Raw genomic sequence first — 15,886 nt, 5'->3', positions numbered from 1 at the left:
TAAAGCAAACTAATTCCTTATTAAAATTGAATGTTTGGAGAAGAGCTCTCAGTGCCCAATTATAATGAAGTTGGTTGGTCCAATTGTAATATATCGAATTCCGGTTTAGTGCCACTTATAAAAATCTGAAGTTCAAAGTTTTCAAAGTCTAAAATTCATAATTAAAAGAATCGTAACTGAAATTGGGCCTAGAGTCTGAATTTCGATTTAGTGTCTCTTATAAAAATGCTCAGTTTAAAGTTTAGAAACTTAAAATGTCTCAATTAAAAAAGTTGCATGATTAAAAAATATATTCTAAAATGTTTGCAACACGTGTATAAATTTTAAAATTTTTACTTTTCTCGATAATAAAGATGAATCTTACAGAATGAATCTTACCTATGAATCTTACAGAAAATTCTAATAGTGTTTTTTGAAAATAGGTGAAAGTGTCGAATTCTAAATTTTATCATTCATCCAATTATACCTTAAGCATAGAGAACCTGAAATATTTTGTTCATTTAAATAATAAATCAAGCTAATAACGTTTCACAAAATGTTGAAGTACACATCTCAAATATTGATTAATGAGTAGAGAAAAAAATAAAAAGAACTACTGTTACAAATAAATACTACTAACAGACATTTAGTGCCTCTTCACACACTGTAGCCATGCCCCATAAGCTCATGCATATGCCCAAGAAAGTTCCTATATCTAACGTAGTTATAGAGTAACGACACATGGATAACAGCTCTCACAGGCTGAATATTTCTTTACTAAAATGTTAGTTATTTCGCTAAGTTACTACTAGTAGAAAATGTTAAAATCGAGGTCAAAATGAATTTTTTTATTTTAAAAGCTGAATCAGTAAATCAAAAATTTACGCAGTTATTCCTGAATTTCCATAATTTTTATCTAGGTGAAAAAACCTCGCCCACTTGGCGATAGTTAAAAAAGTTCAACAACTTTTAAAATATATATCTATAGTTACTTGTAAGCCCAGATAAATCTTTACTGCAAGATGGCAAATAAAATTTAAAATAATAGCTTTACTTCAAACATAAGGTATTTAAACTGTATCTATTCTAATATTTTTGGCAAAAAGAGCTAATTCAAAAAAACATTAGTGACATGAATTTGAAGTGGTTTAAAAAAGGGAAACAATCAGAGAATTATCGCCAAGTGTGGTCGATCTCTTTCTCCTCATATGTGGACAATTATGAAACTGCTTTTCACAACTCTCTATCTACGTTAGATACAGGGACTCTAATTTGGAACTATCGTTTGTTATGAATCGCTTGTCACGACAGTGCATCTATTATAAAGAATCTTCCATATTTATACACCAAACAAATGTTTTTATTGAATAAAATATTTTAAAAAATTAACAAAAAGTGTGTTTTTTTAAAAACGGTTAACGGTTGGAAATTAAGTACGTTTAATAAAATGTTATGAAGATATTTATCATAGAAAAATAGATAACCACAACACATCATTTACTTCTTTGTGGGCAGTAAAAATAACGTTTGTTAAACAGTTCCGTAACGACTGCTGCTACGGTCTTTTTTTCTTCAGAATCTATCAGAACAATCAATTATACAACAAGCGAAATTATAATTATCGGTTTTATTCGTCTTGTGCGACGATAACTCACTCGTTATTTTTTTATAACCCTATTTTATGGGTTTACGACTACTAATATTCAACTCCGCAGCCTTGTAATTTTGAACTCAATCCAGAAGTCAAGGGAACTCCTGGATCGAGTACTGGGAAAAATTTGCCTTCGTGGAGGACTTTTTGATGGAACTAATCCGCATTTGCGTTACATGGAGAGAAAGACCACGAGAACCTCCCACGATTAGATTGGCGGCAAGGGAACTCTAATCCATGATCCGTCTACCACTGAGGAAATTTCACGTCAGCATTGTGGTCGGTACAAGCCGGATGCGGAATTCGTATCGACTGTGATTCGAACCCGGTTCGCCTCATTGGAAGGCGAATGCCTGAGCCATCGCGGCTCTTTAGAATCTATTAGAGATCATATTTGAGGTGGAGATAAGTAAAGGCAAAATTATAATTATCAGTTTTATTCGTCTTGCGTGATGAAAATTCACACACTATAAGAATGGCTTTTAGTCTTCCTTTTGAAATAAAATTTCTTTTAGACTTATTTATTTATTGGTACACATACAAATGTAGACTTGTGTACTCAGTAAAGAATGAACAATGGCTTATATAGGGTAAACCAACCAGTGAAGGAACATTTCATGTATATTGATTAAAAATAAGAATTTGAAAGTTTTTCTTTAGAATGGTTGGTAACAATAGCTTACTGCCAAACAATAGAAAGTCATCTAGCAATGTTTTGGATTACCTGGTCAAATAGACTTCTCTGGAAAAAATTTTGAATTTGCTATTATCTGTGCAACACCTTGCTTCTTTGAAAAAATAATAAGGTGTATTTATATGTTAATTGCATGTAATAGTTTCATTTTTCTCACTGTGAAAAAGAGAATTCAAAATATAGTTATTGAAGTTACGTTTCATTTTTTAGCATCATAGCATAATAAAGTACTGATATAAGGGGGTGTTTATTCACTGGATCACCAAACAATGAAAAACCATTAAGGAACAAGTGTTCCTTAATGGTATTTCTTTTCTAAGTTAATGAAAATAAAAGATAAACTTTAATTTCCTTGTACCTTTAGTGATGTTCCGCATCAAAAGTATGTTAAAAATACGAAAAACAACTTCCAACCAGTGAGGTAACAGGCATGTTCCTTTACTGGGCGTAGATTTCCCAGTTAATGAACAGTATGTGTTAATATGTTGACACTTTAATTTTCAATTCATGATTACAAAAATTTTTTAACATTTTCCAAGTATTTATATGCTATAATTTCAAGAATGGGCTTGTTTTTAAATATTTGTATGGCTTATAAATTCATAAAGAGCATTAAAAAATAACCAAAATTAAGTGTTCCTTTACTGGGTGTTCATTCACTGGTAAGAGCTGTTTCTTCACTTGGTCTTCTTACTACTTGTTATTTGGACCTACAAAACTTTAAAACAATATTATGTAAGTTCTCTAAATTTTTTTTTTTACATAATTTGCAATTAGTAACAAATATGTTGACACTGTCATTTAACTAAGATTACGAATTTTGAAATTAATATTATTTTTTAAAAGGCAAGCGAAGCTTAAGTGTTCCTTCACTGGTTCGTTTACCCTACCCTTGTTAAATTGCAGAACAGAAAGTACAAATTAGAGAAGAGCGAATACATCCATAATTGAGGCTTTCAATTCGCTACCTCTCTGCTACAAGGCTTTTGGCGGAGGGACACCCTTTCTTATTTTTAAAGTGACAAATTTGGAAATAACTTTTATCTCATAAAGGAAGTTATACCCTAAATTGAGATTAAGGATAAATATATGTAAGAAATATAAATATGTGTGTCCCGCAGTGGACTGATCGTTAAGACGCAGTTCCCAGCAGATCACCGAAGTCAAGCATCACTGACTGCGGTCAGTGTGCGGGTGGGTAACCACTTTGGATCAGTCTGCGTAGGGACCGAAGGTGTGCGATTTTGGCTCTCGTTAAACTGTTCTACCGTAAAGTGCTCGACTTCGCGTGTAAGTCGTCGGGCTACCGAAGAGGGTGTGTCATCCCCTCTGCAGGGGATCAAAATTGTGATGGCATGTCTTTGGATCATCCTCAGGGATGTTTCCCAGACCGTCGCCAATGGCCCATTGTGCAGCTGTAGTGCGACGGAAATGAACTACAACAATAAATATGTGTTGAAATATAATGTATGAAAACAACTGGGAAAGAACTGTTTTTTATTCATAAAAGCCGATTCGACGAAAAAACTATTTTGCGCAAGGAAAGGAAAGGTATTTCCGCAGTATGTCTGGCACATCTTCACTGTGTAATAACTAGAGCCCGGAAGTTCAAGCAAAATGCCATAAATGCCCTTTTCTGCCTTTTTTAAACGTTTTCTTCTTAAAATGCCTTTTTCTTTCCTTTTGTTCATAAAAGCCTATTTCTGTCTAATTTAAAATTTTTCTGCAAAGCTTTTTGTGCTTTTGACCGAGCATAAACGCAAAATGAAGAAATTTTGAAGTACAGAAATGGTTGACTGTCATCCGACGTATTGTAATGCATTTATCGAGATTAGGACTTTATTCCTTTTGTCTTATTAATATTTCCTCTCCGTCTCTTCGTGGCGTCACCTTCGCCCGATGCGCTTTGCAAGGAGAGAGAGAAAGGGAGTGAAAAGATTGGAGTTAATTTTACTTACAACCAATAGAATTTATTCTTACTTACGGCCCATATAGCCTACACCATCGAATAACTCGTATGCTCTCTTATCTACAAAACGAATTCACCAAGCTGGTTGAGCACATTGTAGCAGGAGCACGAAAAAGTTTTCGAGTACTAGTTATTTCAAAAATGCCTAAAGTAAAAGCCTGCACAAGCAAAAAACTGGACAGTTTTGTGAAAGAATTTGGGTCGGATGTGTATTCTGTTTTGTAAGGCATGCGAGAAGTCAGTAAATTTTGAGAAGAAGTATTTTACATCTCAGCACTTGGAGACATCTAAGCATAAAACAGCAAAAGATGGGAAAACACCGACTCTGATTCCCACCTGTTTTCAATTATCTTCTCGCAAATCGGAATTTGCAATGGATTTATGCAGAATACAGATCATTTGTAGATGCCGGCATTCCGCTGTGGATACTTGAAAATAAAAGTATACGAGCTTTTTTGCAAAAATATGCGAATCAAAGTGNGGGCTTTAGTAATAACTATCGGGTAGAACCGATATTTCACGATATTAATTTGCTATGACTTAGTAATCCCCATACTGTACCAGATGTTGAAAAATCCACAAAAATCGTTCTTCATATGTCCTAAATGGGATCAAATGTTAAAATTGATAGGGTCATTCTCTTATTAATCTTTATTTACCACAATGAGTCCATGGTGGTAAACGAGGTTAATTATAGTCATATTTCAAAATTTGACCCGCAATAACACCTAAATATAAATGATGTTGTAATTCATTCAGGACACACTAGCGCTGCACAGTGGGCTATAGGCGACGGTCTTGGAAACATCCCTGAGAATGATCCGAATACATACCATCACAATTTTGATCCTCTGCAGTGGGGATGACACCCCCGCTTCGGTAGCCTGACGACCTGTACGCGAAGTCGAGCACTTTACGGTAGAACAGTTTAACGAGGACCAATACCGCCAACCCTGGGATTCCAACGCACACTGACCACAGCCAGTGATGCTTGACTTCGGGGATCTGTGTCTTAACGATTAGTCCTCAGCGGGATCCTAAATATACATTAAACAACTACCGTACACATTTCTTAGCAACAAGTCTCCTTCCTCCTTCTTATTATTTTTATTTATTAATTTTTTACACAAAATATACTTGCATTTGAGGGTTTGATTGTGATCGATTGTCACCTTCTCTTGATATGCGTTTTCGATTAATAACTTATTTCTTAATGCCTTATCGTAGTACGTTTTGGTTTGGATTTATCCATATTTATTTCAAATAATCTTAAACGAAGAACCGCTCAGCCACTTGGCCGAAATTTCATAATTCTACAATATTTTTTCCCATCAGTATTATATATATACCACAACAAAATTACAATTCACTAGAATATAAGACACGTTAATTCGATTCTATGTTGGGGTAGCTTTCAGAACTCCCACTTCGATATGAACACGCCTATCTTGACAGTAACGCACACTTCCATCTGAACACGCCTACTTCGATGGATGCTCCACACAACAGTTGACATTATCCAATTCCTTGCGCTGTTTCTACTCAATCTCGATCACAAATAACGTACAACGTATTCACTCGACTGCTAAAGACAAACACAAGAGCGACCACGACCGTGAACTTAATACAGCTCTCACGATCAGCACTCCAAAGTAGGGCGATCTTAATAGAGCTCTCCCGACTTCTCACAAAAACAGCAATGGCTCAACTAGTGGTATCCATTCATCGAATTCTACCGCAGCTATAATTCTGGTGGGGGAGTACTGTAGCGTGTCTACCACTGCAAAAATTACTACATATTTCAATTCTCTAGTATATAAAACATGCTAACTCGATTTTATGAAGGGGTACCTTTTCATAGAGGAAGGTTCACATTGCCGAAAACAACTCCCCCCCCACACACACACACATATACATTAATATTAGATGTATATATTATAAGTTTACATTTTAGGCTTTTTAAAAATATTGTTGGTAGGTACAATAACAAATTATAGAGTAAAAAATCTTTAAAAGAAAAACAATTAAAATTGCCATCGCTTTGGGGAAAATTTTTACAACAATGCTTGCATCAAGAATAAAAAATTATAAATTTAAAATGCTTCTAATTAGTAATGGAAATTTTTTAAAAATACAGTACAGAACCCGTTATCCGGAAATCAGAAAACCAAACAACCGGAACGAAATTCGATAAATTTTCCCGCCATTTTTTTTTAAAAAAAATTCTCCTCATAAGATTTTAGGATTTTTCTTTCTTTTTTGAAAGATGTTTACCATACCATCATTTTAGAAATAATCATTACTGTATTACTTCATCGTTTTTTCTTCTTTTTAAGATTATTTCCTAATATTTTTTTTTAGTTGGGTTTAACAATAAAAAAAACTGCTTTTTGTAGCGATTCAGAAAACCGGAAAAATCAGTTATCCGGAATAGCGATGGTCCCGATCGCTCCGGATAATCGGTTCCCTACTGTATCTTTACCTTTCTTCCATCGCCCCCTCAATGTATGTAGTATATTCAATAAAGGTTTGAAAAACAAATAAAACATTAATTTAATTACATACTAACTGAACAATGTTAAAATAATAGTTTCTTTTCTACAAGCTATTTTGAATAGTTGGACACATTTTTAAAATAAGCCAAAAATAATAAATAAATGATAAAAATAATAAATATTATCAATATCTGCCTCTTTTAATTAGTTAAAATATTTATATAAACTTTTCTTTTGCAATTTTCAGTTCAATTTTCTTTCTTGCAATTTTCAAACATTTAACTGCAAAATAAATAAATAAATTTTATTTTAATCTCTATCATCAGTTTTAAATACTTCAAAAGAGGACACTATAATATTAGAGTAACCTTTCATGACCAAGTTCCCAGCAAGTATGAAACAAAACTACATTTTTCATACATTTTGCTACAGAAAAAACAGCATTTTTAGAATTTTTGAATTTGAAAAAAATAATAAAAATAAATGTATTTAAATCAAAAGATTTACACATGAAATCACTAACTTGAGACAAAACATTGTTAGATAGTTAGTGAACATTTTTGTTAATTAATTTAATGAAATTTTTGGGAAAAAAATCAGGCAACAAACATTTTGATTGAAACAAGAAAAAAATGCTCATAATTTTATTTACGTAACACAAAGGAATTACTCAAATAACAGAATGTGGAGGGTATAAAAAAGACCTTAAAAATGAGTGACAAAATATAACATGTAAATAAGCAGAAATAAAATCAGTTTTGTACACTGTTAAACAAAAAAATGCCAATGGTAAAAACTTTTTTAAAAAAAAAGTTACAAAGAAAAGTTACAAACAAAGAAAATGTGGGCATAATTAAATTATTTTATGACTAAATTACCCAACTGCTACTATTCATTTTCTCTCATTTCGCATAGTGAGTAGTTTACAAAACAAAACTTAATTTACCCATCTTCAACTAAAAATGCCAAAAGTAAAATATTTAAATACAAATAAGTTGCCACAAAAAATATTATTGATCGTTAATAATATATTTTATTATCAATTCACCTTACAACCAGCATTAATTGTCTTCTAAAAATATTGCATTTCATATGTCTGTGAATTGTTCATAAAACATGACTAATTTAAAAAGCATTGACCCAAAACATGATTTTTTTTTAACAAAATATTTATATTACGTGCAACTCCTGCGCCTTGACTTTAAACAATTTTTAAAATATAATTCATTTTTTAGAGATTCTATTTTCAGATCTTTTGTACGATTTGACATTTTAAGTGAAAATTTAAAAAAAATAACAAAATTATTGACTTTTGTTTGAAAAAAAAAACTATATTGTGATCGGTATTTTTGAAACTGACAGAACATTATATTTGCTGATACAGTAGACTATATAACACAATTCTATAAACCGCTAATTTCCATAAACCTAACGATCTCCAAAGCAAATTGAAATCGATAGTTTGGTTGGATTTTATCACTAATGCGTTTGATAATTTAAATTTTTTTAGTAAATAATACTTATGACATGATGCATCTGTTCCAGAAATTTTTTGCCATATTTAGTAGGTAAGTTTAATGATATGTGAAATGATCTATATAACATAAAATTCTAACAACACAAAACCTGACGTTTCAGGGCTTGGATTATAAAGATCTTTTACTCTTCGGTGTAATAGTTTTACATCCATCCCTAAAGGCTTAGAAAAGTTAATGCCTTTAGCTGGTTAGAGGGTTGGATTAAGGTATGAATGGACCCCCGAGACTAATGTGTAACTTGGAAATCAACCTATACCAAATTATCTAAAACTGATATAACACAGATATATGATTTATCAGTAGCAATTAAACTTTAGAATGTATGTGGTAATATATGTTTAAAATTACTTATATAATAAATGCAGCTATAATTTTATACATAAATTTAGCCAGTTTTGCTCGACTTTTGCTTTCCATGCTAGTAGCTACTATCTATAAAATAAATAGTAGATACTAGTTTACGAGACGAAGGTGTATCAATTGCTATTTTAATTATATCTAGGGTTTATGATTTTAAAACATGTTTTGTGTTGTTTAAGTATTTCAAAAGATGATCTTCTACTTAGCAAATTTTCCATATAATGAACTTATTATCGGGATTTAGTGACTTCATTAAATAGAGGTGCGACTGTATATTTAGAAATATTGAAAGTTTTCATAAAATTCAAAATACAAAATTTAAACAGATAACATACAAATTTTAAAACTTGAAAATTATGACTTAAAAGAAGATAATGGTTAAAATTTGGTTGAAGGTCAGAAGGAAATAGCATGACCAAATATAATTTTTTTCTTTTTGCTTCCTGGATTTTATACTTAAAGATTGCACACAATTTTTAACGATTCTGAAGGAAGATCGCAAAACATTACCCTTTGCAAATATCTAATAATCTTTTAGGAAAATACAAAGCATAATTATACATTCTTAAACTTTAGAGGTCCCTTTTAATGTGCCCTAAAAAATTTGAAAACCTAGGGCTACAGCCTCAGCAGCACCTTCTTAGCCTGGCTGGTTGTTTAACCATCTGTGAAATTTTAACATTTGTTGTTTTCATATTGAATTATATTTTGACACTTAATTTAAATTATGAATAATAATTGAATTGTTCATCTCACATGTGATTTAACTTGAGTAAATAGCATTCAGTACATGTGCCTCCTTTAAATGAAAATAAAATATCAGTCTAACTTGCATTGCAAAAATGATGTTTTAAAAATTAATTTTAAATGCATAAAAAAAAGCATAAATTAAGCTTTTCCACTTTTTAATTTACACCAAGGGAATTAAAAAAAAATTTCCACAACCAGTCAATCATTTAAGATCAAAATTAACAATGTAGTTTTTTTCATCTACTTTTATTTATTGGCTTTTTTAGAAACGTAGTGGGCAAGCCGACTCAAAAACCTATAAATCTTAGCTACAATGTCTTCCTCGCCTTTTATGGCAGCTTTCAAGGAAGACCTAGTCATCCTCCTGGAGAAGAACTGATCGCGAAATGAAATCACATTCTCGCGCCATTTCAGGGATACTTTGATAAAATAGGACAGCAAATTCCAGTCTCTGTGCCTGGCTAAGCCTATGCAAATATTCCGACCCGAGATGTGCAGGATCGCTTTCATCCTTCTTTTGGAGGACACATTCTTGAAGATAAGGCCGAGCGTCTCCCGATCCCTGATTCTGAAGAACGGCGGCAGAAGACGTTGCAAAGTATAATGCCTCACAAAAGATTTCCGATACGAGACGGGGCAGTTTTTCCAAAGTTCTCTGAACAATTCCGAGTAGTCACAGTCCTTGTAGCCGTGATTTATTTTATGAATAATATACTTCGCTATGTGCTCGAAATCGGTAGGAGCGACCACTTCCCAAATAGGCTTAGAGAATTCAGAAAACGAGCTTTGGTGCGGCCAGTCTAATAAGAATCGCAGAGAAACGAGACATCGCCCGTTTTCTATGAGGTCTTTTGGCCTTTCTTCGGGCCCACGCGAGAGCAAGAAGCAGGCGATGTCCGAGTTGTACGATATCCTCTTGAAGCAGCAGGGAGATATCATTTCATCGAAGGAGCTGAACGACAATATTCTCATGGCAAGAGAAAAATATAACTTTTTTATTTCACTTCTCATCTTCGTCCAGAAGTATTCAACGGCAGCTTTATTGCCCGATTCGACAGCTATAATGAATTCAAAATCGTTTTCCATTGATTTCTCCTCCTCATTCAACACCCCTCTCACGGTGCAAGTCCAATACCGGATCAAAGTCCTGATGAGTTCTTCTCGACCGAGACGGCAGTACTTGTATTCCGTATAAAGTTTCTTTTCAGCCTTGGTCAACTTTCTCCAGATGTGTGGAATGTCTTCCTCCAGACAGTTCATACACGCCATGTCGTAACGCATGCAGATATCGAGTCTTTCATCGTAAACAACTTTTCTGGAAGTCTTTTTCACATTGACTGTTCCGTAAGGCGTCCAACAGAGGTGGGTGATGGAAGCTCTCAGGAATTCTCTGTTAGACGTGATTTTGGAAAGCTGATTTTCCTTCCACTTCATTATTTCCATACCAATGAGTCGGATGAAACAAACCAATTTCTTATGCAAGACTGCTGGTATACCGAGCGTGGATGCTTTCACCAAAATCCTATTTTCCATGCGCTGCCATTCTTTATGTTTACCTTGGCAAGTCTTAGATTTAAAGTGAAAATCTGTCAACAATGAAGCATCATTGTTGTTCTCCCATAACAAAACGCCCACTTTTACTAATGACTGACACTTCAGTGACGGTATTAGGTTGGAATTCATGAAGCAAGGCATGATTTTTATCAATAGGCAGGTATATCAAAAAATATGAAACATGACTCCCAATAGAATAACTTTCAATAACATCCTGTCAACACCCAACTTTTAATATTCTTGAAAAACCTGAAAAAAAGCAAAAATCAATCAGATCTAAAAACAGAAAAAAAAGACATTCAGCTAGAATATTATATTTACCTAACAATGTAACTTTTTGTAACACAGAATCAGAAAACTTAATACAAAAAAAAATTAGGATGATACATATGATACTAATTTATATGACATACATTTTGAGAACTAGGCTACAAGCAAAAACTTTTTTAAACGAAGTTGCCTAAACTCAGCTAACAATTATTGAAGAATAGCCTAACACTTAATGAAGAAGAAGCACCTAACAACTATTGAAGAAGAATCACCTAACAACTATTGAGGAAGAATCACCGAACAACTATTGAAGAAGAATCACCTAACAACTATTGAAGAAGAATCACCTCACACTTATTGAAGAAGAATCACCAAACAATTATTGAAGAAGAATCACCTAACAACTATTGATGAAGAATCACAACACTTATTAAAGAAGAATCACCTGATAATTTTTGAAGAAGAATGACCTAACAACTGTAGAAGAAAAATGACCTAACAACTATTGAAGAACCATCTAACAATTATTGAAGAAGAATCAACTGACAACTACTGAAGAAGAATCACTAATCACAGAAGTAAAAATATTTAACCTATCAATTGCTACTGCAGAAAAATGCTTGTGATGCCTAGATTGATAAGTATAGTGTTATAGCACAAAAAAAATGTAGTACCTATTATCACAAAAAAATAAGCATCACTGGCATCGATAATAGTTGGGCAATTTTTTTATGGTTATTTTTCATTTTTACAAATAATGAAAGTTTTTTTTACTGAAAACACTTATCAGCAGATATATTTTATCACCATCAAATTATTGTACAATTTATATCAGGGTGCGTAGCCAAATCTTTCAACAAATAATTAGCACCCTTTAAGCATTCAAAAAATATTTTTAAGCACCATATACATTAACAAAATGCAAAAAAATTTTCAAAGACTTTACATGATCATGATAAAAATAACTAGTTTCTGACAAGGAACTTTTTTCTTAATTATATTAGCCATTATAAAATGATCGAGAGATTTTTCGGTTCAATATCAGAGGGTGGAAAATGAAGCCTGAAATTGCTAGCAAACTGCAGCAGAGTTGCACATGAGAGTACAATAATCTCACCGAACTCAGCTCAGTATATATGCACATATGGACTCGCAAGTATTTATCAAAAATGTAAAATGATTGGCGCTTTCATGCGCTATGGACCGACGGTAAATGAGTCGTGGTTGAATGAATTGTCAAAAAGTTTAATAGGACAATGTGAAAAGCACTCTTTTGCATAATACATGACGAAAATCGACATGGTAAAGAAAAAAAATCTCATTTTCAAAAAAGGGAAAATTAATCACTTCGTAAAAACGCTCAATGAAAAAAGCACCTTTAAGGGCTTTTAAAAAACAAAAATAAGCACCTTTAAAAAACGCTACACACCCTGTATATTGTTACAGAAAAATAAGGTATACAAAGATTTCAAGTCAGATTTTAAATTTTCTTTTCTTTATAATAAAAGAAAAACTTGAAATCATGAAGACACCCGTAAATATAATCACTCAAATTTAAAGTTCATATTTAAAATTAAATTATACAGAGCAGAATGATTTAACTTACTTTTTTTTTCTTTTAGAAATAATTGATGTAAGTTAGAAAAATATCTTTACTAATAAATTAATAATAAGAGTATAAGAAGTATATTGTACATGTAATAAATTATAAATAACCTAAGAGTATATTTATAATTTATTACATCTAATTTTTTTTCAAAAATGGATTTTATGGATATTGAAGCTTTAATCTGGAGAAATAATATTAACAGAATGTTTATGTAAATTGACATTTGATGTTTGGAATAGACAAAAAAAATAATAAAATGACTAGATGTGGACAAAAGTAATGTAAAACTTTTCAGTCTTAAAACTTGAAATAAGAAGCATGAAATAAGAATTTGCTGTTTAAAAAACATATTTAAATTATACATATTTAATTTTATGTTTAGTTAGATATTGATACTTTTAGAAATTGTTTAATTTTCAATTTTGCATATGATAAATGATGAAAGATTTTTTTTTCGGTTAAAAGTTATTATAATTGATTTTTTTTTTATGTTTCCAGATTAAAATAAAATTAATTTATCCTTTATTTGACATCGAACTGACAATTTTGTCTTTACAAACTCAGGAGAGTGATCAGTGTCTTAAGCACAATAATTTGATTTTGGTTTTTGATTTTAGTTTTTAAGTTATTGGTTTATAATAATACAAGGTGCGCAGTCAATCTTTCAACAAAATAAAGTGCCTTTTAAGTAGGTACTTCAAAAATATTTTCAAGCACTATATATATTAACAAAATGCAAAATAATTTTTAAATACTTTACATGATCACGATAAAAGAACAAGATTCCGGCGAAGAACTCTTTTCTTGATTATATTAGCTAGCATAAAAATATCTAGAGATTTTTCGGTTCGATTTCAGAGAGTGGAAAATGAAGTCTGAAAGTGAGAATATTTTGTGCAAAATTCAGCAAAGTTGCAGGAGAATCTCACCAAACCCAGCTCAGTAGACGCACCTGCGGACTCCAAAGTAATTAATCAAACATGCAACATGATTGGCACTATCATACCTTACGGACTAATAGTATGCCGCCCGAAACAGATTGTGTTGAATGAATTGTGAAAATATTGACTAGAACAATGTGAAAACCATGATTTTGCACAATACGCAGCGAAAATCAACACGGTAAAGAAAATAAATCTCATTTTCGAAAAGGGAAAAATAAGCACTTTTTAAAAACACCTTTAAGGGCTTCTAAAAATTAAAAGTAAGCAACTTTAAACACTTTTTAAAAACTCTATGCACCATGTTCACATTGTTCCTTATTGTTCTCCATTTATTAGCTTCTCTTAATTATTTATCTATTTAAAATTTCTGAACAAATTTAACTACAAGAGTGTATTAAAAGCCTTTTACAGCATAATGAAATTTCTATAAATTGCCGAGTCTACTTTCTTTTTCTAACATCTTCAATAATATTTTCACGAAAGTAAGGAAACAATTCCTTGGTAAAATATGAGTAATGCTGGTAATAATGGGATAACATGGTTTTACATAAGTTTTTGAACTTTAAACAATTTATTTAAAACTTGCTCGTTAAATCTGGGCTCGTAATAGCAAAATTCAAATGCATTCGGTTATCATTATTACGAGCTTAGACTTAAGAGATCAGTACGTAATAATAATACATATTTTATGTTGAAATAAAGTTTTTTTAAAAAATGGTATTATTCACCTGACATTTACTTCTTATTTGCTTTAAACTCAATTATACCACCTTAATTTTTCAGAAGACAGAATCGTGTTTAAATGCTATACACATAACTACATTAACAATTAGAATATTTAATGCACGCACTATATTAAATGTCACCACTTTCTGTAAAAACAAACTTATAACAAATTAATGCTTATAAAAATGTTTAAAAAAAATTTCAGTAACTAAGGTTAGTAACGAAGTTAGAACGTAATTTAAGTATACGGCGAAGCGAATTCATATGATGCATTTCATAAAATTTTTCATCTCAATCATTTTAACTATCTAAATTTCTAAATAATGACACAAAATAATATATTCTTACTGCTTAAATAGTCACAGAAAATATAAATCTTTAGATTACAATAGTTTCTCATTTAAAGTACAAATAAACATTAACAACAACATACGGCGTCAAAAATTTGATATGGACGCTTCCGGTTACTTCTTTCTAGGACTTGGGTTCTCTAGTCTTAAAATCCAAAGAATTTAGTTTTTTTAATGACCTTGACAGGGTTGAGGCAACTGAGTTAGAAAACCAGCTAATGGTTTAGTGCATTGTTTCACAACGGGGGTGATGAGAATATGCTGAGGGATGGTGAACTTGTTTTGGGTGGTAGGAGGCCGATGAGCATGTCTTGTCATTCAAATTTAATTTTAAAACTTACAAATAAAATTGGTTCCGCAGTAGACTGATCATTAAGACACGGTTCCCAGAAGATCACCGATGTCTATCATCACAGGACAGCGGTCAGTGGGCAGATGGGTGACCCCTTGAATCAGTCTGCGTAGGGACCGAGGGTGTGCGGTATTGCTCCTCAATGAAATGTTCCACCGTAAAGTACTCGACTTCACGTGTAGGTCGGTGGGCTACCGAAGCGGAGGTGACATCCCTTCCTCAGAGGATCAAAATTGTAATGGCATGTCTTCGGATCATCCTCAGGGATATTTCCCGGACCATCGCCAATAGCCCTGTGGGGGGCGGAGTCAATCGACCATGCCAACCGTCATCTATCAAAAGGTACCTCGACATAGAGTCGAGTTAAGATGTCTTATATACTAGTGAATTGTAGTTGTAATTTTGTAGTGGTATATACGCTACAGCACTTCCCCACTAGAATTATATCTGTGATAGAATTCGATGAATGAATACCACTAGTTGATTCATTACTGTTTTGTGAGAAGCCGGGAGAGGTGTATTAACTTCACGGTCGTATTCACGGATGAATGTGAGAGGTATATTAACTTCACGGTCGTATTCGCTCCTCTGTTGCCGTTAGCAGTCGAGAAATTACAAGTATGCAAGCCGACGTTGTGCGTGATC

The 15,886-nt window shown here is 32.4% G+C and overlaps 1 protein-coding gene across 3 annotated transcripts; it reads right to left on the bottom strand.

Moving 5' to 3' along the window:
• Positions 1 to 7,398: 7,398 nt before the first annotated feature.
• On the bottom strand, positions 7,399 to 15,102 carry LOC107456681 (uncharacterized). Of its 3 annotated transcripts, none has more exons than XM_043038813.2 (2): positions 14,973 to 15,102; positions 7,399 to 11,239 (listed from the first exon to the last, which is right to left on the bottom strand). In XM_043038813.2, exon 2 carries the CDS (start codon positions 11,129 to 11,131, stop codon positions 9,683 to 9,685), a length of 1,449 nt encoding a protein of 482 aa, XP_042894747.1. In that variant the 5' UTR covers positions 11,132 to 11,239; positions 14,973 to 15,102; the 3' UTR covers positions 7,399 to 9,682. The 3 variants fall into 3 exon arrangements, with proteins under 3 accessions (XP_042894747.1, XP_015930101.1, XP_071043231.1); XM_016074615.3 differs by having other exon boundaries at positions 14,888 to 15,032; XM_071187130.1 differs by lacking the exon at positions 14,973 to 15,102 and adding an exon at positions 14,542 to 14,770.
• Between the last annotated feature and the right edge of the window lie 784 nt (positions 15,103 to 15,886).

The sequence above is a fragment of the Parasteatoda tepidariorum genome, chromosome 10 (genome assembly GCF_043381705.1).
Source record: "Parasteatoda tepidariorum isolate YZ-2023 chromosome 10, CAS_Ptep_4.0, whole genome shotgun sequence".
Taxonomy (NCBI): Eukaryota; Metazoa; Arthropoda; class Arachnida; order Araneae; family Theridiidae; genus Parasteatoda; species Parasteatoda tepidariorum.
Note: the sequence above shows the minus strand (reverse complement) of the source record. Positions and strands in the feature narration are given on the sequence as shown.

Bases quoted from the DNA above. Each gene is read 5' to 3' on its own strand.
- LOC107456681 (XM_043038813.2), bottom strand. From the start codon at position 11,131: ATGCCTTGCTTCATGAATTCCAACCTAATACCGTCACTGAAGTGTCAG.